Raw genomic sequence first — 23,016 nt, 5'->3', positions numbered from 1 at the left:
ATTAACAACAAAAAAAGCAAAAACACACTTCCTATGGATCTTTCTTGGGTGGTTTTCATTTCTAACTTTAGCAAAATTTCTATTAAAATGGGTCATATTCACAGAACTTACCCTCAGAACCAATGTCAATTTTTAGCCATGTATAAAAATAAACATAAATCTTGATTTCACACTCCCCCCAAAAAATCAGAACACAAAGAGAGAATAGACTTGGATCTTTTATTTTTTTTAAAGATTATCTATATATATTAATAAAAAGTGTAAAGAATAGACCTTCATGTTTAAATTATATTCTAAAATAAAATATATATATATTTCCATTAACTGCAGGAGACAACTGGCAAGTAAAGAGCCTGAGAGAGTCCAGTCCCTCTCCATCACTACAATGGACATATATTTTAAGGAAGCACCTATGGAAAACAGGAGAGTGTTCAAAACACATCTGGTAACACAGATAAGCTTCTGGGTGTTCTTGACAGCAATTTGTTAGCATTTTCAATCAAACATGAAATGAAGGGAAAAATCAAATTCATAAACAGAAATGGCATTGCTTAGAACAATCTAGTTATCTGTATTCATGTTTTACATGCCCTGGAGCCTAGCACTTCCCATTGTAGCAAGCTACAACTCATATGTACACTAGAAAAAGCTATTGGCGGTGTGCCTCCGGGGGTGACTGCCAAGCAACCAGCGCAACAAGCGCTCAGAACACTGCTTTTTAGCAACACAGCTGCAACATCTGGTTGGAAGTGAACTGTCACGTTTTTAAAGTAAACAACATTTTAAAACATAGCATCAGAGCATCCAGCCCTGTTCCATAGAGCTCACATGTTTGGGACTTAATTTTCACCAAAAGGTTTCACAAATTAAGAGGTTATTATATCCGCTGCTTTTATTATGTATTTGTGGCTATGGTGGCAATAAGGTTGCAGAAACAGATACATTTTTAATGATGAAAAAAATGGACTGTTATTTTCTTTAAACCAGTTTGGGAAATCCCAGAAATTCCATTTTTAAAAACTGATTTTTATTGTGATTTCAGCAGCTCACATGTAGATCCCTAGATCCATGGTCTGGGTTTGGTTTTTACTACTTTTCCTTTTTCATATGTGCAGAGTATCTGTCCAGAAAAGACATGTTCTATCTACTGTGCCTATAGCAAACTTAACTGTAATACTGGCTTTAGCAGCATTTTGCCTCGTAAATATCGATAATATGCTTTCACTGGATCTGGACAAAGTCCATATTAAGATACAGATAAGCTGTAACCGGTCAGAGCTCTACAAGTGGACTCATAGGTCCAGGGTCTCTCTTCTCCTTCTTTTAAGCCTGTTATAAAAATAACTTTGGTTACAAGTGTCTACACGGCACCAATTTTATTTCAAAAGCAGCATCTTTACTCAGCCACCCAAATGACTACACAAGCACACATGCTCAAATAGCTTTTCTCACTTACTGCTGTTCTATAACTCTAAAGACCTGTAATTGTATTAGATTTTTCTTAATCAAAAATTATTCAGCAATTTTAAAACCATCAATTACAGTGCTCTAAAAATACCCACATCCACTGAATTAAATGAGAAGTTCCCCTTACATGCAACTGTATAATAAAACAAGTATACCTGCAGTTGATGAACATTGTGTTCTATAGTAACAGAAAACACAGGTCTCTAATAGTAAAAAAGCATTTCATAAAACTTTGTCATATATAAAATATCTTATTAATATGACCATTCCACTTATGATTAAAGCACAACCTAAGTGTTGGCTCTGCCTTCTGCTGTGGGACAGTCAGGGGTCACACAACCTCAAAAAATAAAAGTACATCTGTTTCCCAGGCTGGCAACAGCAACAAGCTCAACTGCACGGCCTCTCAAGCTTGTCTGCACTCATACGCACATTCACAAAGCACCCACGGTTTTAATCTTCATGACACTGTTGCCACCATGCTTTTTCCCACTTGTGAAAATCTGTCAGGAAAATGTGATTGCAAAATAATTATTCTTGTCTATACCCAGCCTGGATCTCCATTGCTCATTTTTGTGATTCTGAAAGATAAAAGTCTGCAGCAGAAGGAGAATAGGCCTCATTCATCTTTCTCAAACCCTTTGGTTTCCACCTTTAATGTTACAGTGAACGTAGATTTGACTCAGTATGTCTGAGTCAAAGGCTTTACAGCTAATGAACCTGAAGTGCATTAAGAGAATACGTATCTGCCGTTACGGCAAAGGAACATAAAAAAGTAGCAATAATAAACTCAACTCCCCATATGTGAAGAATTTATGATTCATTCAAAATCTTCTTAAGAAATTAAAGAATTTGTAGGGGGGTGGAATCATGTAAGAAAGGTCAAAATGTCAAATGCAATCAGCTAATGATTACGTTCTTTGGAAAATACTTCATGTGTACAGCCTCTGCCACAGTTTAGTTATTTCTCAAGTTTTCCATCTGTCAACACATATGGATCAAGAAAGATATATATGAAAAACGGATTCTCTCCTGATTAACAAAAGAATAAAAGAACAAAAAGATGTCAGCACAGGTAAAGAATCAACTTTCAAAGAAAAAGGGCTTTAAATACGCTTTTGCTAAAAATATGACTTAAGAGATAATTTTGAAGTTTTGATACTTATACTTAACTCAGAGTTCAGACAGGAATGTTCTTCTATTGGGGCAATGCAATTGAAATGTAAAACAAAAAGAATTGTTCTAATTGTGACATCATAAAATTCCAAGGACAAACTGGGAACCAATGCTCCCTTGACTAGACTTTCCTACTTCAAATGGAGGCCACAGGCAGGAGTTGGCACACTAGTCCTCCCACATCTCCCTACTTCACTCCCTCACACACACCACAGTTTATTAGCTCATTCCAACCCTCCTGGCACATAGATCCATTACCCTATTGGATTCTCCATAAACTCAGCCTTCTATTCCCAGCAGTTCAAAGTAATGAAAAAGAAGCAGATGATGAAATGCAATCATTGAAACAAACAAAAAAGGAACTCTAGAGTCTGAAATATTACATGTTTCTGAAGCAATGGTTGGTATAATATGTGAGGAACATTAAAACTGAGATAGTAACACACAATGCAATCAGTCTGTGCTTCCAGAAAAACAGCACGTTTTTGTGGAGTTTTAACTCTCCATCTACTCTTCCCTAGGATTCTTACAGAGTCATATGGTACTTAACTGAGACCTGAGATCAGAACCAGGTTGAAAAATGCTGAAAACACTTTAAATTGTTTCAAAAGGGAGCCATAAGAAAGCTCACCCAAGTGAGAAATAAATTAGTTTTAGAATAAAACTATTAGGTAAACATGTGTTGACACAAGTCAAAAAACTGAAGCAAAAGGGAAAAGGAGGAAGAGGAGAGAAAAAGGAGGAGCTCGGAGGAAGAAGTGCTGGCCCTTCCTGTAGTGATTCCACAGTCTCTCCTGAGGGGCTGTTCTGTCTGTGCTCTCCTCACAAATCCCGGTAACACAGTAAGAAGTCGGTGAACTTAGTTGTTTCCTTTAGGGAGGGCACATGGACTGGAGAGCTGGCCGATTCTGCTGCTTCAGCCAAGAAGTTTGTACTAGAAAATACCAAAAACACCCCCTACGCAACATAGGGGAAAAAAATATACAAAACCCCCCCAAACCTATACCAAACAAACAAAAACAACCTTGTTCCTCCTAAAGAAAACCATACTGGAAACAATGCCCTGCAAGGAGTCCTTCGGCATGTTTCTACTACAGGGCTGGTAGAGGAGGTTATTTCGTTTTGGATTCCACATAAATTTTATCCCCATCCCTAATGCCAAAGGAATGCAATGCCCGAGAGCTGTACTTCATTTCCTCTGGGCCAAAAGGAGCTTCGTGGTCAAAATGGTAGAGAAGCATGTTGCTTGTGGGCAATTGCACTAGAGTTTTTAATTGTTTCTTTAGTTCTGCAACTGTTTGGTCCAGACGAATGCTAATTTCTTCCACCTGATCATTAAAATGAACTTCTACTTTTGCACTGCTTTGGGGTCTTAGGTCCACTTCTGCCAAAGGCTCCAGCTTCCCATATTTTGTGATCAGTTCATGATACCTAGAAGGATTAAAACAAAAGCAGTATCAGTTTAAACTCCTAGCACATAAAGAATGAACTTCAACATAACTACAAGTAGACTACACTGCTACCATCAACCACATCATTCTCATAGTCTATGCATGTGAGTGTGTGTGTGTGTGTGTGTATGAAAAGATAGAACCCCCAGAATTCAAAATGAAGAAAGGGAGGAAAATCCACAGCATACTGACTAGAGCGATGTGGAATATTGGGGTAAGAAATCAGCCAAGAGAAAGGTTGAGAAAAAGCCTCATGGACCACAATCCTCTACCTTCCATTGCAAAGAAACAAAAAAAGGAACCAAACAAACAAAACCAGCAGGGCATGATTTTCCAAGGCCCCAAACTGAAAGGAAATGATTCAAAACCTAAGGGTATCTTTCCCCAATCCTATCAACTACTGTATGCTTTGATATAAATGAAACTAATTAACGATAATTTAACAAAATTTCAAAAACAAAACAGCCGAATTCAGGTGGTCAAATAAAAATAAGAGCTAAATTCAAGAGCAATGTCTTTCCCTTCATAGTACAAAAAAGTGGGCAGAACTGTGATACTCTGCCTAGAAGGAAAAGAAGAAACAGTGGCAAAGGTGTCAAGGAGAATTTACTCATGGTGTGGCACTAAAGGATAATGCACTGGACAGCAAGGTCAGTTTGAGCCACAAGGTCGGCGTTTCAAACTCACCAGCCACTCCTTGGAAACTGTATACAGGGTCGCTATGAGTTGGGATCAACTCTATGTCACTTAACAATAACAACAACAACATTTCAGCAATGAGATGGTCTAGAAGAGGGACCCATTATTAAGCAAAAACAAGAAAGAAAGACACAGAATGGCAATGAAGCAAAAACAATTCGGGAAACAAACACATTAAGCAAATGGCAGAGACAGAACTCAATTTGAAACAAACAAGGAAAAAGAAACAGAAATGCCCCACAAATGCTTCAAGTTACAGAAATTAATAAGTGCCAGAATATAACAAACCAAGCTCAAAGACATATGGTAGACAGCACAGTGTGACCAAAGGGGAGATTGCAGAGCGAATCAAACAAACGAAGGAACAAAACAACACCATTACTGACCAAATAAATTAGGAAGCATAACTCTAGGATGTTCTACCTTGCCAAGTTTTGTTCAGGGATAAATGTGACAAGTCTGAAAGAAGAACGAACTCAAGGAACAGAGCACCTGAGTCCGTTAAAAAAAAAGGGATTACTTAGCAAAGATTGAGTGGTGAGCCCGGAATCTATTCAAATCTAAAACTAAACAAGTGTGTCTCTTTTAAAACTGTATATTGTATTCCTTTATAAATGTAAAAATAATATAACCAATAAGAATCAGGAGATGAGAGGAAAAGTGGAAATCTTAACAATGCTATCTAAAATTGAAATACTGAATCTAAAAATAAAAACTCTGACTTCAAAACATTATTCATGATTTTTTCTCTGAATCTTAGAGAAAATCTCTTAGAAACGGATTATCTTCTTATTTGAAGAAACCTTTATGTGAAGCTCAGTGTTGCTTTAGTTTTTTCCATCCTACTAAACTCAAGTAAAATTACATTTAGTAGTCTGCTGAAAATAGTGTAAAAGCCAAAAACCAAACATGCTGCTGTTGTGTCAATCCTGACGGATAGCAACCCTACTCCTATAGGGTTTACCAGGGCCGTAAATCTTTACAGAAGCCACATCATTCTCCTGCTGAGGGACTGATGAGTTTGAACTGCCAACCTTTTGGTTAGCACTTGAGCATGGAACCACTGCACTACCAGGGTTCCTATTAAAATAGTATAGACAGCATGCATAGTATAATTTCAGTTTTATTGAATTAATGCCTTCAACTATCCAGCCACTTACCTCGCTTCCTTCTTTGCTGCCAACCTACCTACCTACCTAAGTACCTTCTCCCTCCCTCCCACCCTACCTATGTATCTCCCTCCTCAACAGCTGTCTGCTAGGATGTTTCCCTAACTAATTATGCTGCTTTATTTCTTTTGGATGGTGGAATTCTGGTTTTATTGCTCTTTCATCTACTTTTCTGTATGCTTTACTATTTTTAATAGTGAACTTGCTTAATGTTTTACAAAAGAATAAAGCCATTGTTTTTTGTTTTTGTTTTAATTTTTAAATGCCTGGTTCTCTGATACCAAGCTATTACTGATATCTACTGAAAGATCAATTAGCACACATGCCTGACGACCTCATGCTGAGAGTATCAGAATCTACAGGCACAATTGAAAACTTCATTTACATCTATCATCTGTATCCTTCCTGCAGGCACACTAATGGAAGATGTAAGTGAGGTGACCTTCTTTGCAGTTGTGCCTGGCACAGTGCAGAGCATCCTGAAGATGAGATTCTAGATACTTCTGAGAGGACTAATAGTGATTTATACTGATTCTCATCTACTTGCAAGATGACTGAGAGATTTGAAGGGTGCTAAGAGTGCTTACAAGGCGCTCTGGTAGCGTAGTGGTTACGAATTGGGCTGCTAACCTCAAGGTCAGCAGTTCGAAACTACCAGTGGTTCTGTGGGAGAAAGATGAGACATTCTGCTCCAGTAAAGATTTACAGCCTCGGACACCCTGTGCAGGGTCACTATGAGTCGGAACCGACTCTACGGTACTTAACAACAACAACAACAACAGTGCTCACAGGCACTCTGGTGGTACAGGGGTTAAAGGGTTCAACTGCCAACCAGAAGGTCAGTGGTTTGAACCCACCAGCTACTCCATGGGAAAAAGATAAGGCAGTCTCTTACATAAGGATGCTAGCCAACAAGTAGAACCATTGGGGAAGTTCTACTCTGGGTCACAGTCCTACAGGGTCACTGAGTCGGAGCCGGTGGCTATGGGTTTGTTTAAACAGTGGTCACAGGATTACAAAACCACTGTTAGTAGCTCAGCCACTGTGAATTTATAATCTCATAATACCAATGGTATAATGGTATACTATATAGACTCATTTCTACTAGGCATTATACCATCTGAATTGATCTCAACCATTAACATATTTGCACATAAAATTATGACCCACAGGTAGACATTAGCCTATTTGTAACAACTGATGATGTCCGTCTAGCTACATAGTAAATGACCTATAAATGGGACACTCTGAGCTCCCAGTTTTCTCAAAATCACCATGTCTAAAAATAATTTCGTTGCCACTACCCAACCATCTTCTCTTCTAGTCTTCCTTATCTCTGTAAACGACACCAGAAACTACCCAGCTATCCTGGCCAGAAACTGGATAGTTACCCTTGATTCCACCCTATCTCTTTTTTGCTCTTCTCCCATTTAGTCAAACATTATGTCCTATTCATTCTTCCACCTAAATATCATATGAATTTATTTGTATCTCTCTTGCTCACTTGCCTCATAAATTCAAGCCACTATCACTAATAATCTGAATTGCTATAGCTTTCTATGGATGAACAAACTAGATGGGCTCCCTCAATCTCTGTTCCAACCCTTTCTGGTACGCCTTCCTGTACTGCAAAGTCTGGGAAGCTGAAGTCTACATTTCCCATACTCCATTGCAGATTAGATTTAGATTCTATCAGTCACATTCAATCAGACCTGGTAGAGAAGCAGTGCATTTAGCCAACAAGGGTGTGGGAACAGGCTGCTAAGTACTGACTGCAGTTCAGGCAATGCATTCTTGGAGCCAACAGTGCCGACAGTAGCTTGTTGATATCCAGATCATGACTACAGTGGTAGGTGGAGTCCTAGTGTGGCACTGAGGGGATAATGCTGCACTGAGCCTCAAGGTCGGTTTGAACTGCAAAGTCAGCAGTTGAAACTCACCAGCCACTCCTTGGAAACCCTATACAGGGTCACTGTGAGTCGGAACTGAGTGGACGGTACTTAGCAACAACAACAAGGTGGTATGTGGCTCCACTCCCAGAAACAGCAGCTTCCTGATTCTTCTTTGGGATCTGGCAGAGGTGGGTCTGTCCCGTTGTACTGTACTAGAGCAATCCTGTATAAGTCTGCTCCTTCAGCCCTTTCAAAGACTCTGTACGTGCCAAATTCCCAGTAGTATATCTTTTCCTCTTAAAACAGCTAGAGTGGCTTTGATTATATGTAACTGAATCCCAAATAATACTCTCTCAATTGGTTTTCCACGACTTTAGGGCAGCCCCAAGATTGTCTATTTTATAGCCTAAATGATTGTTACACAGATTTGATCATATTTCTCTACTGAAAACCAAACAACGCGCACCACAACAAAGCTCTATCTCTTTAACGTGATTGTGGTAGGCAGGATTTGGGCTTTGTCCTAGGTAGTATTCTCAAAATTACTTTATAGGACAGAATTGACCTTCAAATAGGGAGATTAACTGAGTGGACCTAAATAAATCACTTGAAAGCAGTTTCCCCAACTGGAAAAATAGAAGTCTGAAAGATTAAAAGCAAAAGGAGGAGATGATACAGCATCACCCACTGACGTATTCTGTGGAGGGGCCACACGCAAAACACAAGAAGCCCCAGAGTTGCGCTCCCACCCGGAATGAGCCTGTGCAGTGATTCTTGCCCAGAGTCGCAGGCTGTGGAACCCTAAGCGCTAACTGCAAGCTGAGTTCTGCTGGGCCTCTGAACCCCAGACACTGTGAGATGATAAATAGATGCCTTCAGCCAACAAATGTGTGGTGATCTGCTACAGCAACAATACCAAATTAATACAGTGATATAAAGGACCCTTCATAATCTGGTTTCTTCACTATTATCAATTTTTGCATCTCCCTTACTACTGTTTTAATATTAAAAAATGGCATTTATGTATTTGATGACCAGCAGACTTGTGGGCAAGAGTTGATGTTGTTAAGTGCCATCAAGTCAGTTCTGACTCATAACGACCTGTATAGGATTTCTGAGGAGCAGCTGGTGGGTTTGAACTGCCAACCTTGTTGTTCACAGTCCAAGAGGCTAAGAACCTGTATTTCACTCTTCATTAAACATAAATGAAGAAATAGTATTACAATTGCACACAATGGGTTGTTATTGTTGTTTTTTAGTGCCATCGAGTTGGTTATGACTCATAGCGACCCTGCATAGGGTTTCTGAGGAGCTGTTGATGGATATGAACTGATGATTTGAACCGCTGACCTTGTGGTTAGCAGTCCAGTGCTTGTCCTATAGTGCCACACCAGTACTCCACATACTGGGTATCTTTCTATAAAAGCTACATAAATAAAAATCATGATTTCAACATAATCTGTTTTCTACAATTTTATTTTAGATGATCATATAATAAAATAAATCTGCAAATGTAAGAAATCTCGAATTTATAAAACACCCAGTAAATATCTTAGAAACCAATTTCTTCCTAGTCTTCCAGTTTAGTTTATTCACTACCCAAAAGTCAGTTCAAAATGAACTATGCATGTAGTCAATGAAAGCATGTCTGGACTTCATATAGCTTCTGCAAGTTATAGTCTCAGAAGCTAAGACTTGAACTGTTCCAGTAAAAACTGCAAAACATGTCATGTCACTTAAAACCAGGTCTGGAAGGTGAAAGTGAAATCTAGGGTCATGGAGCCTCTATCCAGAATGCAGGTGGGAAGGCCAGTACCCAGAGTTCGGACAGCAGGGCTACTGCCTAGCTGGTCTCAGAGAACCGATATATTTTTCAAACCTTGAGAGCTAATGTAAATTGTTCTGCTGGGTTTTGGACTTGCTTAATGCCCTTTGTCTTCCACTTCCCCCAAACATCTCCCATTTGTAATGAAAATGTCTACCTTGTGCTGTTTCACCACTGTACTTTGGAAACAGATAACTTGTAGTCTAGACTTTATGGATGAAGAGGAAATTTGCCCCAGGATGGGGCATATTTGATTTAGATTAATCAGAAGATGACATATAGGACTTAGAATGAATTTAAGACTTTGGGGGTGATGTGATAGGGTCAATGTGTTTTGCATGTGGCAATGGCACGATTTTTGATTGCCGGGGCAGGAAGCTAAGGGTGAAGTGTTTTTGGTTGAATTGTGTGCTCCCAAACCCAGGAGATGGATTAACACAATGGCTGCAACAACTGTGAGGATGACACAGGACCTAGCAGTGTTAGGTTCTGGGAAGCTATGAGTTGGAATGAACTCTAATGCACTTAACAATAACAACAATGCATGTGATTAGCATCCTATTTGGGAATGGTTCTTTGTTATGTTAATGAGGCAGGATTCCTGTAGGGTGTATTTTGAGTCCATCTCTTTGGAGATACAAGAAATTAGACTAGCAATGTAAAGTAGAGATGGGTGAAAAGAAATGGCAAGTCACATAAAGATCATCCAGAAGCAGAAGTTCAGAGACAAGGACCTTTCTTTAGAGCTGAGATGCCACATTCTTCTTTATATAACCCAGCTTCTAGGATTATTTGTTCTGCATACAGATTGAATAAATATGGTGAAAGGATATAACCCTAGCACACATCTTATCTGATTTTAAACCATTCAGTATCCCCTTGTTCTGTCTGAACGACCGGTCTATGTACAGGTTCCTCATGAGCATAATTGTTTAGGAATAGCCGTTCTTCACAATGTTATCCATAGTTATGATCCACATAATCAAATGCCCTTTCCACGTCAATAAAGCACAAATAAACTTTTTACTTCTAGCCAAGACCCATCTGACCTCAATGACGATATCTCTCATTCCACATTTTCTTCTGAATATGACTTGAATTTCTGGCAGTTCCCTATCTATGTACTAATGTAGCCATTTTAAAATTATCTTCAGCAAAATTTTACTTTCATGTGATATTAATGATATTGTTCGATGATTTCCACACTTCATTGGGTCACGTTTCTTTGGAACGGGCACAAATAAAGATCTCTTCCTACCAGTTGGCCAGGTTGCTGTCTTCCAGATTTCTTGGCTTAGTCAAGTGAGTACCTCCAGTGCTTCATTAGTTTGTCGAAACATCTCAATTTGTATTCCATCCATTACTCGAGCCTTTTTTTTTTTTGCTGATGCCTTCAGCACAGCTTGGACTTCTTCCTTAAATACCATTGGCTCTTGATCATATACTATTCCTTGATATGGTTGAGCATTTGGGTACAGTGATTATGTGTATTCCTTCTACCTTCTTCTGATGCTTTCCGTATCATTCAATATTGTGCCCATAGAATCCTTCAATATTACAAGGGTAGGTATCTTTATGTGTTACATTTCATTATGGATGACTTACAATTTTCCTAGATTCATGCTTTGTACACTTCATGTTCTGATTATTAATACATGTTTGCAGCTGCTTCTCCCCATGTTAGGTTGTGCCTGATCAGCAAATAAAGCTCTAGAAAGCTCTGCTCTATTCACACCATTAAAGTCAATTCAATGATTTGACTTGACTTCCTCATGGCAGCTCTTCCTCAGTCTTATTTTGAGTGCCTTCCAACATGAGGGGTCCATCTTCCTGCACTATATCTGACAACGTCATGCTCTTATTCATAAGTCTTTCAGTAGCTAGCCATTCAGAAGTAGTCTGCCTCTCCTTCCTAGTCAGTCTTAGTCTGGAAGCTCTGCTGGAACTTTTTCATCATGAGTGATCCTGCTGGTATTTGAAATACTGGTGGCAACATTTCCAGTATTACAGAAAAACACAAGCCACTACAGTATGACAAACTGACAGACAAGTGGTGGAAAACATGATTACTGTTTATTATGATAAAGAGATTTTAGTGTATCTGTAGGTGTCTCTTTAAATTTTCTTTATTGTTCATAAAGGTAAACTATACACTACAGACAAACAGCTGACTGATGACATTTGATCAAATTGGAACAGTTAGGAGCCATACCTAACTGTTCCAATTTAAATACAAATTTGACCTAAAGACAGACTTAGGAACTCATTCAGAATCCAGACACTATCTGTAATGCTATTTTCCTCCAACAGAAAATCTTACTGATGGAGGTAACAAATAAATCAAGAGACATCCCTGCTGGTCCACTTGGTTGAAACCAATCATTGAAGTATGGCTATAAGAAAACATTAGAGTTATTATTTTTCCCCAGGGTATTATGATGAATTCAAAATTATATTCCAAACATTTGATTGCTATCTAACCTCTCTTGCTAAACTTACTCTCATTTTGATATGGTATCGTATCAGAGCACATCAAAGTAATCTCTTTAACATTCTATGACAGTACTCTCACAGTCACTAAGACCCTCTTTAGTCAAATGCATAAGAATCACATTTTACAAGTAAAAGGAATCTTAGAGATGATATATTACGTATTTTACATATGTACTAATTGAAGCCTACTTGTTATCCTAAAGCCTCAAATCCAGTGAAATGATGAGTGGAAATTAGAACTGAGGTCTTGCTCTCAGACTATCTCCCGTGAACCCTTCTCCCCATGGCTCTCATTATCTTAAAAGTTTGCTGCAAGGCTGAACAAACACCATTTTAAAAACTCTCTTCTTTTGACATCATACAGGTCTTCCTATATTTACAATGCTCCCTTTCATCACTCTGCATGGGTTCTCATTCCTCTTTTTACCAACTACACTTGGCAGTCCTCAATATTTACTCCCGGGTTCTTGATCAGGATTTCATCCTCTTATTTAGTGTAAACTAAGGATGTTCCCCATATTCTTCCTCAAGAATGTGTATTTCATCTAAACTATAGAATTACTTAGCATCACCTCTCACATACTGCAAATACTGAACTCAGTATTTCCCATAAGGTTTTTCATCAAGGCTGGAGTCACATAATTATTTTTGCTTCTACTCCACTTCTTAAATTCAAGTCTTATCAAAATTACAAGACAGACTAAGAAAAGTACATATAATCACCATACAATGTAGCAACTCCATGCATACTCACACGAAATCTGTACATAAAGGTTCAGAGCAAATTTATTTGTAATAGTCTAAAACTGGAATCATTTCAGATGTCCTTCAAAAGATGAATGGTTGAACAAACTTTGGTAGAATCTTACATTGGAATATTACTCAGCAATAAAAAGGAATACACTATTAATATATACAACAATTTGGACAAATCGTCAAGGAATTATGCTAAGTGAAAACAGCCAATTCCCAAAGGTTATGCATTTTATGAGACCATTTATATAACATTTTTGAAATGACAGCATTTTAAAATAAACATTACTGGTTGAAGGGATAAGAAATGATGCTGGAGAAGTAAGGAGGGATGTGGTTATGGCTGTAAAGGGCAACACGAGACATTCTTATGATAGTAGTGGTGGAGCCACAGGCCATAAAACTGTACAGAAATAAATACACACACACAAATAAAAACAACTGGGGAAATTGGAATAAGGTCAACAGACTATCAATGTTGTGGCTGTGATATTATACTACAGGTTTTCAAAATGTTACCATTGGGGGAAAATGGCTAGAGGCTACAAGGGATCTCACTGTATTACTTCTTAAAACTGAATCTGAAGCTACATTTACCTGAATAAAAATATCAACAGAAACAAGGCTACCTACTCTATGATTTCATTTATATAACAATTTGAAAAAGTCAGAACTACAGGGACAAAAATCAGATCACTGGTTGCCAGAGACTAAGAATGGTGGGAAGTGGGGCTGATGTAGGAGAAAATTTTGGGGTGATGCTCCATACTTTGATTGTTTTGGTGGTTACAATAAGCACTGGGCTGTTAATCACATTAGCAGTTGAAACCCAATAGCTGCTCCTGGGAAGAGATGAGGCTGTCTGCATCTGCAAAGATTTGGAACCTTGGAGCAGTTTTACTCTGTTCTACTGGAGCCCTGGAATGGTGCTGTAGGGTAAGCACTGGACCACAAGGTCAGTTTGAGTCACCAGGTCATTGGTTCAAGTTCACCAGCAGATCTTCAGAAACCCTGTACAGTGTTGCTGAGTTGGAACCAATGGCACTCAACAACAACAAGCAGGGTCTCTATGAGATGGAATGGACTCAATTGCAATAGGTTTGGGGTTACATTCGCCAAAACTTACATCATTGTACCCTACAAAGATAAAATTTACTCCTTCAATGCTACCTCAATAAACTTGACTTTGATGAATAATGCATACTACTAAATTACAGTCATTTAGCAAGACTGATAAAAAAAAGAGAAAGGTGCAAATAAGCACTACTCAGAATAAATACTGGAGATATCTATTAATAAAGTAAATGTTTTCTGAATCACAAGGATCCCTCAATATAGAAGCATATTCAAGATCTATTGTTTAATTCAAAAGACAAGTGACCATTCATGGACAAAAATTATGCACAGAATAGCAATGGAAACTATCCTAAGAAACTAGTTTTAAGCAGTTACCAAGTAGCTGAGTATCTGCAAAGCACACAAGTGGAAAGATTTACTGTTTGGTCTACACCCTTTTTAAAATTTAAAACCAGGTTCCATGCAAAAATATTACCTAGTCCAAATGAAAATTAAATAAAATAATTTACAAACTATAATTGTTGTTGTTAAGTGTCGTCGAGTCGGGTCCGACCCATAGCGACCCTGTACAGGGTTTCCGAGGGTGTAAATCTTTACGGGAGTAGAAAGCCTCATCTTTCTCCCACGGAGCGGCTGGTAGTTTCGAACCGCTGACCTTAAGGTTCGCAGCCCAATTCGTAACCACTACGCTACCAGAGCTCCTTAATTCATACTACCCTTAATTCATAAGAACACTATGAATGACCTAAATGATAGTTAATTGAATAGAAAAATATAAAATGATTAACTCAATTCATTTTCTGAAACTAGTATAACCTTTAAAACAAAATCAGAAAAGTATAAAAGAAATATATGGATCAATTTTATATATGGAAAATATGTGAAAACAGTCTAAGTTACATTATAAAATTTAATTCTACAGTGTTTATGAAAAAATTAGTATTTCACAATCAAGCTGAAATCTATCCCAGGTATGCAAAGATGGTTCACTATCTGAAAATTGTTGTTGTTGTTAAGTGCTGTGGAGACAGTTCTGACTTGATAGCAATCCTGTATAGATGTTTCCAAGGAGAAGCTGATGGTTTTGAACCACAGACCTGCGATTAGCAGTCCAGTGCTTACCCTACAGTGCCACACCAGGAGTCCTATCTGAAAATGTATCATTAAAATTCACATTGATAGAAGAAAACAACATGCTCATCTCAATCAATACAGAAAGAACAACCGACAATATTCAATGCTCAATCATGATTAAAAACTGAAAGAAACAACTCTTAGGAAAATAAGAATGGAAAGGAACTCCCCTAACCTGATAGATGGCACCTATCAAAAACATACAACAAAAATCACACACTTCAAATTCAAGTATTTCACAGTGGAACTTTAGAAGCATTCCTTTTGAGTTGGAAATAAGATAAAGATGTCCTCTTTTACTGTTTGTTTTCAACATTACACCAGAGATCCTATCCAACCAAAGGAAAAAAAGATGTGTAAAAATTCTTTGCAGATATGACCATCTAATTAGATAGCTATCCAAGAGAAAGTAAAAACTACTAACATATATCAGTAAAACTGATGGGCACATGACCACATCATAAATCAACAGCATTCCTATATACCAACAACAACTAATTACAAAGCAGTAAGTTATTAGGAGGGCCCAGCCCCTGGAGAAGGACATCAGGCTTGGTAGAATGTCAATGAAACCCAGGACGACCCTGAGCAGGATGCACTGACACAGTGACTGCAACAATGGACTCAAACACAGGAAGAAATGTGAAGGTGGCACAGGACGGGGCAATGTTTTGTTCTATGGTACACAGGTTGTTATGAGTCAGAACTGACTCGATGGCACCTAACAACAACAACAGAAACAAACAAACAAACAAACAGATTTTCTTGAAAATAGCAACAGAATGTACTAGAAATAAATTTAACACAGATATGCAAGGTCTTTCTAAGATTAAAAAACATTAATAAAAGATACTCTGAATTAAATGGAATGATAATTTATGTATACATATAAGAAGTTAATATAAACACAAATGTTCATTTTTTTCTCAGTATTTTTCAGCCTTTTTTTTTAATTGCAAAAAAAACCAAAAAGATCATACTGGCCCTATTCCCTGGCTGAAATTAAAGTTCAGACACCACAGGCAATTTCCCCCCAAGAACATGATTTGGGAGGGTTGGTTCTCATTCTCTCTTATCTTTGCAGGTATACTGAAATTCTCATATATAACTCCAATCAAGATTAGGATGGTAGCCTATCTTCTTCTGGGCTGGGAAAGTGGCAAGAAGTCAAAATAATAGAGTCCAAGGTAATTGGAATGACAAAAGCTGTACACTACAGGAGGAAGCTAACATTTCAGAGGCTCTCCATGGAACAGCACAGAGAATGCCCCTTTTGTTTCACAGGAGACTCACGGATGAATGTGAGTAGTGCTGTGTCACTGCCCTTGTCAGAGGATGATGGAGCCTGGCAATATGGAGAACCCCAGGAGACTCCTGTCAAATGTAGGAATGTTCTTTCACAACAGCAGGCCCTCTGTCTGGAAGCAATATGAGGTAACGGGCACAAGCACACTAGGATTTCTCCAACATCTAAGACAAAGTAGGCCTTCAGTGAGGTGGTGTCCAAATGCAGGCTACTGCCCTGCTCTCACAATACCATGAAGATACAATCAGCTCGATTTAGAAAAAGCCATTAGTCGAGAATGAAAAAAAAAAATCCTCTCCATAATTAAATAAGCATACCTCTAAGGACAATCAAATCATCATATGAGGAATTCCTTATAAAATCTCTTATATCATAAACAAGGATTTCCCAGGTCACGGTTCTAGGGATTTCTTGGGACAAAAAGGAAGTGAGGGACCCAAAGAAGAATAAAGGCAAAGAAAAGTCTTGAAGCAAACCTATTTGTAGCTTTGCCACCCTGTCTGACAATAATAGCATTTCCTCATTCTACACAGTATTTGTTTACTGGAGCAACGCCTCTTATAACCCTTCATTGTTTGTGCCCATTCCAAAAAGAGGTACCCAATGGAATACAGAAATCATCGGACAATATCTCTGATATCCCATGCAAGTCAAGTTTTACCAAAAGTAACACAGAAATGGCAATAAGCATACATTGACAGAGAACTTCCAGAGGTTCAAGCCAGATTCAGAAGAGGCAGTGGAATGAGGGCTATCATTGCTGACGTCCAATGGATCTTGGCTAAAAGCAGAGAATATCAGAAAAATGTTTACCTGTGCTTTATTATCTACGCAAAGGCTTTTCAATTGTGGGGATCATTTCAAGCTATGGACAACATTGCGAAGTATGAGTATTCCGGAACACTTAACTGTGCTCATGAGGAATCTGTACATGGATCAAGAGGCAGTTGTTTGAACAGAACATGGGAACACTGAGTGGTTTAAAATTAAGAAAGGTGTGGGACAGGGTTGTATTCTTTCACCATACTTATTTAATCTGTATGCTGAGCAAATAATCCGAGAAGCTGGGTTATACGAAGAAAAACGTGGCATCAGGATTGGAGGAAGACTCGTTAACAACCTGCAATATGCAGATGATACAATCTTGCTTGCTGAGAGTGAAGAAAATTTAAAACATTTACTGATGAAGATCAAAGAGCACAGTCTTCAGTATGGATTACATCTTAATGTAAAGAAAACAAAAATCCTCACAACTGGACCAATAAACAACATTCTTATCAATGGAGAAAAGATCAACGTTGTCAAGGACTTCATTCTTCTTGGATCAACTATCAACACTCATGGAAGCAGCAGTCAAGAAATCAAAGGACGTATTGCATTGGGCAAATCTGCTGCACAAGACCTTTTTAAAGTGTTGAAGAGCAAAGATGTCAGCTTGAAGACTAAGGTACGCCTGACCCATGCCATGGTATTTTCAATAACCTCATATGCATGCAAAAGCTGGACAGTGAATAACGAAGACCGTAGAAGAATTGATGCTTTTGAATTATGGTGTTGGAGGAGAATACTGAAAGTGCCATGGGCTGCCAAAAGAACCAACAGATCTGTGTTGGAAGAAGTGCAGCCAGAGTGCTACTTGGAGGCCAAGGATGGCCAAACTTCGTCTCATACTTTGGACATATTTTCAGGAGGGACCAGTCGCTGGAAAGGGATATCATGTTTGGTAGGGTAGAGGGTTAGAGAGAAAGAAGAAGACCTCCAGCGAGATGGATTAGCCAAGTGGCAGCATCAATGGGCTCAAGCATGGCAATGATAGTGAGGTTAGCCCAGGATCAGGTAGTGTTTCATTCTGCTGTGCATAAGGTCGCTATGAGTTGGTACTGACTCGATGACACCTAACAATAACAACAAACTGTATTTAAAAATAAGAGACCAATAAACCGTAAAAATATACACAATAAGTTGATTCCTGAAAGAAATGTTACAGGGCTCCCCCCACCACCCTTGTCTTTAAAACTAAGAAGATGAAGACTGTGTTTTAGTTAAATACTAAAGTGTTGTTGTTGTTAGGTGCCATCGAGTGTTCCAGATTTAGTGTTAAGGAATACTCATACTTCACAATGCTGTCCATAGCTTGTCATGATCCACACAATCAAAAGCCTTTGCGTAGTCAATAAAGCACAGGTAAACATCTTTCTGATATTCTCTGCTCTCAGCCAAGATCCATCGGACATCAGCAATGATATTCCTCGTTCCACAGCCTCTTCTGAATCCGGCTTGAACCTCTGAAAGTTCTCCGTCAATGTATGCTTGCAGCTGTTTCTGTCTTACCTTTAGTAAAACTTTACTCGCATGGGATATCAAAGAGATTGTCTGATGATTTCCGCATTACGTTGGGTTACCTCTCTTTGGAATGGGCACAAATATGGATCTCTTCCAATCAGTCGGCCAGGTAGTTGTCTTCCAAATTTCTTGGCAGAGATGAGTGAGTGCCTCCTGTGCCGCCTCACTTTCTTGAAAGAGTTCCGTTTTTATTCCATGAATTCCTGGTGCCTTGTTCTTTGTCAATTCCTTCAACGCACCTTGGACTTCCTCCTTCAGTATCACTGGGTCTTGATCATATGCTACCTCTTGAAATGGCTGAACATTAACCAATTTCCTTTTGGAACAGTGACTCTGAGTATTCCTTCTATCTTCTCTTGATGCTTTCTGCATCATTCAATAATTTGCCCAGAGAATCTTTTAATAGTGAAAGTCGAGGCTTGAAATTTTGTCTTCAGTTCCCCCAGCTTGAGAAATGCTGAGTGTGTTCTTCCTTTTTGGTTTTCTGATTCCAAATCTTTGCACGTTTTGTTGTAATATTTGGCTTTATCTTCTCGGGCTGATCTTTGAAATTTTCAATTCATCTCTTGTACCTCTTTATTTCTTCCATTTGCTTTAAAATGTCTATGCTAGAGAGCATATTTACAAATAGCAAATAAGCAATGCAAATTCATATATTAGAGGAATTGGAGAGATGAAGCAAACACAAAACTAAAGAAAAACTGGTATATATAGGCAATGTGGACAGAGATCTGATTAAGGGTAAGGCAAAAATAATTTGGTAAAACTACAATTCAGAAAGGTAGGTGTCAGTTTCTTTCTCTGTAAGTGATTTGCATGACTGCTATTTGCTGTCAAGTCGATTCTGACTCACGGCGACCCCAGGTACATAGATAGCAGAACTGGGCTCCACAACGTAACTGTCCAGGCTGTCACAGTTTGGAAACAAATCAGCAGTCCTGCCATTTAAGGGGGTTCGAACTGCCAACGTTTCGACTAGTAGGGGAATGCTTTCATTGTTTGTGTTACCCAGGGACTCCTGAAATTTATATAAATCTAAAAGAGAAAATAAGCAAAATCTGTTGCTGTAAGGTGAGTCCCTACTCTGTCTTACAGGGTCCCTAGGAGCCAGAAACACTTAGGTGTTTCTAGGACTGTAAATCTTGATGACAGCAGACTGTCACATCACTCTCCTGGAGAGCAGCTATTGCATTTAAACAGCAGACCTCTCGGTTAGTAGTTGAGCACTTTAACCACTGTACCACCAGCACTCTCCAAAAATTTGTATCCAAAAAACAGAAGAAACCAAACCAACAGCAAGTGAGTCAATTCCGACTCACAGGGACCCTGGATAGGGTTTCCAAGGCTGTAAAACTTATGAGAGCTGCTGGTGGGTTTGAACTGCTAACCTTGTGGTTAGCAGTCCTGTACTTAACCTATTGCACTTAATGTTACGTAATCCAAATTAATTCAAGAGTCCTACTGCGGTGCTGAAAAATAAGCACTGGACTGCTAAATGCAAGGTCAGCAGTTCAAGCCTACAAGTTGCTCCTTGGAAACACTATACAAGGTCAGAACCAACTCAACGTCTTTAACAACAACAGAGAAATCAGAGCTGTACTTATCAGAAAAAAGGTAGAACTTCACAACATGTTTCCTGAGAATGAAGTGAAATTCTGCCCTAACATGTGTTATCTCTCTAAAAAGACCCAAGCAATCTCCACGCACACAGGTACTTTACTGAAGTCTCAGTTGTGACTAGGTCGCTCAGTTTCTCCTTCTAAATATAATCTGACCATGTAACTGCCACACTGGATGTGTTTCAGTTCTCTCCCACCATGGCACTGCAGGATAAACACTGGACTGCTAACAGCACCAGCCGCTCCATGGGAGAACAGTGAGACTTTCTGTTTCATAAAGATTGACAGCCTCGGAAACCCTACAGAGGGGTTACTGTGAGTCAGAATCCACTCAATGGCATGGGCTGGGCCAACAAGATAGAGTTCCAAGTCTCTTAGCAGACCATACCAGCATCTTTGATGGTCTGCCCTAATTCCTACCTTCCTGCCCAGAATTATCTGCCACTACTTCCTGCTTTCCACTTTACACTTAGTAACATCAACCAAACTGTTGTCATTCATTACACACAAGGAACTATTTCTTACCTTTACCTTTTACTTCCCACATAGTCACAGCTACTGGGAATAGTCTCCCCTCCCTTCACCAGATTAATTAAAGGATTTTCTAGGAAGTCCCACCTTTTCCACCAGAGCTAAATACCCTTCCATCATGGTCCCAAAGCACAATATACAGGTTTAATTATTTTTATTGAACACTTACTATATCGTCAACCACTAATCTAGAAACTGAGGATACAGAAAGGTACAAAACAGAAAAAGTCTCTTCTTCTTCATCTTTTTTTTTTTTTTCCTCCCTGCCTCAGGTTTATTTGTACACATAGCACAGGAGGACACCAGCTCCATGCAGATGACAGCCCAAAGGGTCATACCAGTCCCTCTGTCCTCAGATGGAGAACTCTATTCCATCTTTGTGGGGGCCTGGTCACCTTTGGGAACCTGAGGTGAGGCCTTGGCTGGGGCTGGAGTTGAAGCCTTGGCTGAAGCTTCAGCCTTAGTTTGAGCACTGGCCTTGGACTTTGGCCGACAGAGCCGCAGACCCTTGGCAATGCGTGCCTGAGCCCACTTCCCCTGCTTGGAATGGACAATGTAGGCGAGTCGACTGAGTTTGAGGTTGACACCTTGGGATCTTAGGCTTGACCTCCTTGGGCTTTACGAGAGCCTTGATAGCCTTGGCACATGCCTCCATGGCCTTAGTGTTGTTCGTCTGCATCTTCTTCAGGCCCTTCTTGTTGTGCTTCTTGGTAAAGCGCATGTTCCTCAAAAACTTGGGGTCCACATCCTTGAGAGACTCATATTGCTGTGATCGGGGTTTCTTGATACCATGTCTGTGCCATTTTCGGGACTGGTTGTGCAAAGTGTGGTTCTTGGACTTGGCCATGTCTGTATGGACACCCACAGCTCCCAGTGCACCAGGGACTGGAAGAGAGCTTTTTTTCTTTTAAACTGTGGTGAAAATATATGCACCAGAACATTTGCCAACACAAAATTTTCCACATTTACAACTCAATGGTTCCTGTTCTTTTAGAGCTTAGAGTCCAGTGTGGGGAAGAGAGATAATATACAAGACACGTAAGTCAGGTATCCGTAACTGACAAAGAAAACAAAGAGGTTAAGAGGGCCACAGGTATTTCAGGTAGTGTGGCCAGGGCAGGCACCTCTGATAGGAGTTCAAGCGGGAAAGCAGCTACTTTGGTGCACTCCAAAGAGCTGAGACATGCAAAGGCCTGAAGTGACAGTGTGCTGGATGTGCCTGAGGAATGGAATGATATGATCTACAAAACATCAGTTTTTATAAACTGACTGCCATGTGGAAAAGAGATGATAGGAAGGAAGAGTGTGAATTCTTGGAGACAAGTTAGGAACTGCTACAATAATACAGGTAAGAGTTAATGAAGGTTTGGACTAATGTGAATGGTCCAATTCGTCAGATTCTCTGTTTTTTAAAAAGTAGAACTGATAGAAGTAACAGATAGATTATATATGAGGTGTGAGAGAGAGAAATTAAGGGGAACTACAAAGTTTTGTTTTCAGCAACTGAAAGAATGGAGATGGGAGAACATTCAGAGAACAGATTTGGCAGGTAGGAATGAGCGAAGGGCTTCAAAGTTCTGTTTGGGACACGTTAGATTTAGACATCCAAGTGGAGATGTCAAGTAGTCCACTGAAAATAGTAGTCTGAAATACAGGGGCAGATAAGAGCTGAAGTATAAATTTGGTGTTAGCGCTGTAGGATAAGCACTGGACTGCAAGATCGATGGTACAAACTCACCAGCTTCTCCTCAGAACCGACTTGATGGCATTTAACAACAAGAAATAGAATATAGAAGGAATATAACATTGCAGATGACTATACACATGGCCCTCGCCAGATGGAACACATAGAAATAAATTGACTACATCAGTGGAAGAAGATGGAAAAGCTCCATTTCATCAGTGAAGACAAGGCCACGGCAGACTGTGGAACAGACCATCAATTACTGATATGCAAATTCAAACTGAAACTGAAGAAAATGAAAACAAGTCTATGAGAGCCAAAATATGACCTTGAATTTATCCCACCTGAATTTAGAGATCATCTGAAGAACAGATTTGATGCATTAAACACTAAAGAC

At 39.2% G+C, this 23,016-nt stretch overlaps 1 protein-coding gene across 1 annotated transcript in view; it reads right to left on the bottom strand.

The window, feature by feature from the left end:
* Positions 1–3,468: 3,468 nt before the first annotated feature.
* The window catches only part of TBCEL (tubulin folding cofactor E-like), an 86,184-nt gene continuing 66,636 nt past the window's right edge, over positions 3,469–23,016 (bottom strand). Inside the window, exon 8 of the mRNA XM_006833922.1 lies at positions 3,469–4,074. Within this exon, the coding sequence (XP_006833985.1) occupies positions 3,756–4,074 (319 nt within the window). The 3' untranslated portion in view covers positions 3,469–3,755. The remainder of the gene's footprint in view (positions 4,075–23,016) is intronic.

This window comes from Chrysochloris asiatica, unplaced genomic scaffold (genome assembly GCF_000296735.1).
Source record: "Chrysochloris asiatica unplaced genomic scaffold, ChrAsi1.0 scaffold00008, whole genome shotgun sequence".
In the NCBI taxonomy this organism is placed as follows: domain Eukaryota; kingdom Metazoa; phylum Chordata; class Mammalia; order Afrosoricida; family Chrysochloridae; genus Chrysochloris; species Chrysochloris asiatica.
The sequence above is the reverse complement of the archived record's forward strand: the minus strand, read 5'-3'. Positions and strand labels throughout refer to the sequence as shown.